Below are 3,225 nucleotides of genomic sequence, written 5' to 3'. Positions count from 1 at the left end.
GTTGTGTGACAGGATGTGCTGGTTTTATACCATGGACAAATATCCACAGGGGACTAAGTTAATGTCACTTTGGAGCAAGGGAGGAAGCCAGGGCTGTGCCAGCTCTCTGTTGAAATCAGGCTTTATTCAATCGCCTTTGCCCCGTGCTAGAAATCTGGTGGGACAGGCCCTAGTTCTATGTCCTCTGATAGGTTAAAAAGTTAAATGGCCTGATCCTCAGCTGGTGTAAATGAATGACTCCAGTGGAGTTGTGTCCGTTTAGACCACCTGAGGATCAAGCCCTTCATTAAAGACTCCATTGGGTCTCTTTACCTCTGTGGTAATCTTCTCCCCTTCTTCCCGTTTCCATTCACTCTGGGGACCCTTTGGAGCACCTTCACTGCTCTGTCAGCTTTACCTGCCAGAACCAGCCAGTGGGCAGATTCTGCGAACCACCTGTTGAAAAAGGATAGTCAAATGTTTCTCCTGCAGAGCCAAGATCAGTGATGTGACCCACAACTTCGATGGGGTCATGTAGGCTGGTTGGCCGGGCTCGTCCCCCCTCCGGGGCGGCGGAGAGCCAGATTGCCTCGCTACTTTGGTCAGGTGTGCTGGGGAATTAGCTTGGCTGTGCAGCAAACAATCACTAGCTCAGGCCCTCAGGCAGGGGCTGAGCAAACAGGTTCGGTATTGGCAAGCCCAGGCCCTGGGTCAGGGTGGGGCAACAAACTGTCACTAGCTTAGGCCCTCAAGCAGGGGCTGAGCAAACAGGTTCAACAGCAAACCCCAGGCTCCTGGCTCTTAGCAGCCAGGGAGAGGGGGAGACTGCCACCCACTCCACTGCATCCCAGTCCGGGGCCCTAGCAGCGGCAGAAGACTCACTGCTGTGTCAGTGGAGATCCTGACCGCAACACACTGACATTGGCTCTGGCAGTGTTGCAGCCAGACTCGGGTCGGCTGCCCCCGGGCTACTTCCTATCTCCCGCTCTAGAGGTACACGGACCTCTAGAGGGTCCGGACGGCATCCTCCACGGGGTCACACACCATGGGCTCCTCAGGATAGCTGGCGAGCGGTAGGCTTGGCAGCTCCTCGGGGTAACTGGCACGGTAGGCCTGGCAGTTCCTCGGGTTAATGGGCGAGCGGTAGGCTTGGCAGCGTCTCTGGGCTCGGGCTAGCATCAAGTGTTGCCTGGTCTGGCTAGTCCTCGGGTCGGCCACCGATCGCCGTGGTCTCCCCACCGGGAGCTATGCCACAAGCGTCTGGTCGCTCCAGTGCCTGAGACCCAAGTGAGCCTTGGGGTTGGACTTTTATACTTCCTGTCCTGCCTCTGACCTCTGAGGGGCGGGCGCAAGGTTTGCTGGGTCCGCCCACTTTGGTGTCCAGAGAGGCTCGTCCCCCTCCGGGGCGGCGGGGAGCCAGACCGCCTCGCTACACACACACACCCTTAAGTCTGGCTCCCACTCGTCGGGGCCAGACTCTTCCATACCCCCCAGGCAGGACTGGAAGTCAGCATTAGCGTGGTCCTTGCCTGCCCTATGGCGAACCGTAAAGGCATAGGGCTGGAGCACCAGGTTCCAATGCTGTATTCTCATATTAATGTCTTTCATTTTGTTCATCCACCGAAACAGGGCGTGGTCGATGACTAAGGTGAAGGTAGTAACATAGGGCATCACAGGCCCATTACACTGCAAGGGCCTCCTTCTCCACCACCGCGTAGTTCTTCTCGCACGGAAACAATTTCCGGCTGTTATGAGACCGGATGGTCTTCCCCATCGATTTCTTGGGACAGGACGGCACCCAGTCCTACCTCCGAGGCATCCATTTGGAAGATGAAGACTCAGTTGAAATTTGGGCTGTAGAGGACCAGTTCCCGGCAGAGACTCTTTTTGAGTTCCTGAAAGGCGTCTTCACATTCCGGGGTCCAAACCACACGTCGAGGGCTGTCCTTGGTTAAAAGGCCGGTCAAAGAGGCGGCAATAGATCCAAAATGGAGAATGAAATGCTGATAATAGCCAGCAAGGCCCAAGAACTGTCGCACCCGATGCTTTGTGGTGGGAGGCGGGCAGGCCGCCAGGGCCTGGACTTTTCCCACGAGGGGCTTCACTTGTCCGTTCCCTATGGTGTAGCCCAGATAAGTAGTCTCTTGCCATCCAATGCGGCATTTTTTTTGGGTGGGCTGTCAGCCCGGCGGCCCACAGGGCTCTCTGGACAGGAGCTACCCGTACCAAATCATGCTCCCAGTGGCGGCTGTAGATGACCACATCATCCAGGTAGGCAGCTGCATAGTCTCGATGGGGTTGGAGGACACGGTCCATCAGCCACTGAAACGTGGCTGTGGCCCCATGGAGGCCGAAGGGCATCCGGGTGAATTGGTACAGACCTGTTGGGGTGGCAAATGCGGTCTCTTCCCTTGAAGTGGGGTGAAGGGGATCTGCCAGTAGCCCTTGCCAAGGTCAAGTGTGGTGAGGAAACGAGCCTCCCCTAACCGGCCAAGCAGCTCATCTACACGCGGCATAGGATACGTGTCAAATTTGGATATGGTGTTGACACGTCAGAAGTCGATGCAGAAGTGCCGTGTGCCGTCAGGCTTGGGTACTAGCACTGTCGGACTACACCATTCACTCTGTGAGGGATCAATTACGCCTAGTTCTAGCATGGCTTGTACCTCTTCCTCAACGATCTACCGCATGCGGTGCGGCAAGGGCCTGGTCGTGTCTCGGATCACTACCCCATGTTCTGTCTGAATGGTATGATAAACCAGGGTTGTGTAACCCGGCTGGCTGGTGAAGGTTCGCGGGAACGCCTGCAGGAGGCACCGGACTTGCTTGTGTTGTTCATCCGTGAGGGTCTCTGCGAGCTGGGGCCCCTCAGTGTCTTGGGTTAGGGCGGCATGGGGGCCCAATTCTGGCTCCAGCGGGTAAGGGTTAATTAATAAGCCCTCGCGCTCCCGCCAGGGCTTCAGTAGGTGGACATGGTACCACTGGGTTTTCTTACGTCGGTCCAGTTGGTTGACCTCGTAGGGGCCCTGCCAGTGGGCCAGTATCTTGGACTCACTTGAAGGCAGGAGAAGCAGGACCTGGTCCCCAGGTTTAAAGTCGTGGATCTGCGTGTCTCGGTTATAGGTTCGTGCTTGAGCTGCCTGGGCAGCCCTTAAGTTTTCCCGGGCGAGCACCCCGGCCTGAGTGAGGCGTTCCTGGAGCTGAAGGACATACTTCAAGAGGCCCTGGGTTGGTGATGGAGCTTGT

At 56.8% G+C, this 3,225-nt stretch overlaps 1 protein-coding gene across 1 annotated transcript in view; it reads right to left on the bottom strand.

Moving 5' to 3' along the window:
* Nucleotides 1-2,340, bottom strand: part of LOC117880012 (solute carrier family 22 member 6-A-like) — a 29,455-nt gene extending 27,115 nt beyond the window's left edge. Inside the window, exon 1 of the mRNA XM_034775645.1 lies at nucleotides 2,206-2,340. Coding sequence (XP_034631536.1) covers nucleotides 2,206-2,340 — 135 coding nt within the window. The remainder of the gene's footprint in view (nucleotides 1-2,205) is intronic.
* Between the last annotated feature and the right edge of the window lie 885 nt (nucleotides 2,341-3,225).

This window comes from Trachemys scripta, chromosome 7 (genome assembly GCF_013100865.1).
Source record: "Trachemys scripta elegans isolate TJP31775 chromosome 7, CAS_Tse_1.0, whole genome shotgun sequence".
Lineage (NCBI taxonomy): Eukaryota > Metazoa > Chordata > Testudines > Emydidae > Trachemys > Trachemys scripta.
This window is presented reverse-complemented; position numbering and strand designations above follow the sequence as displayed.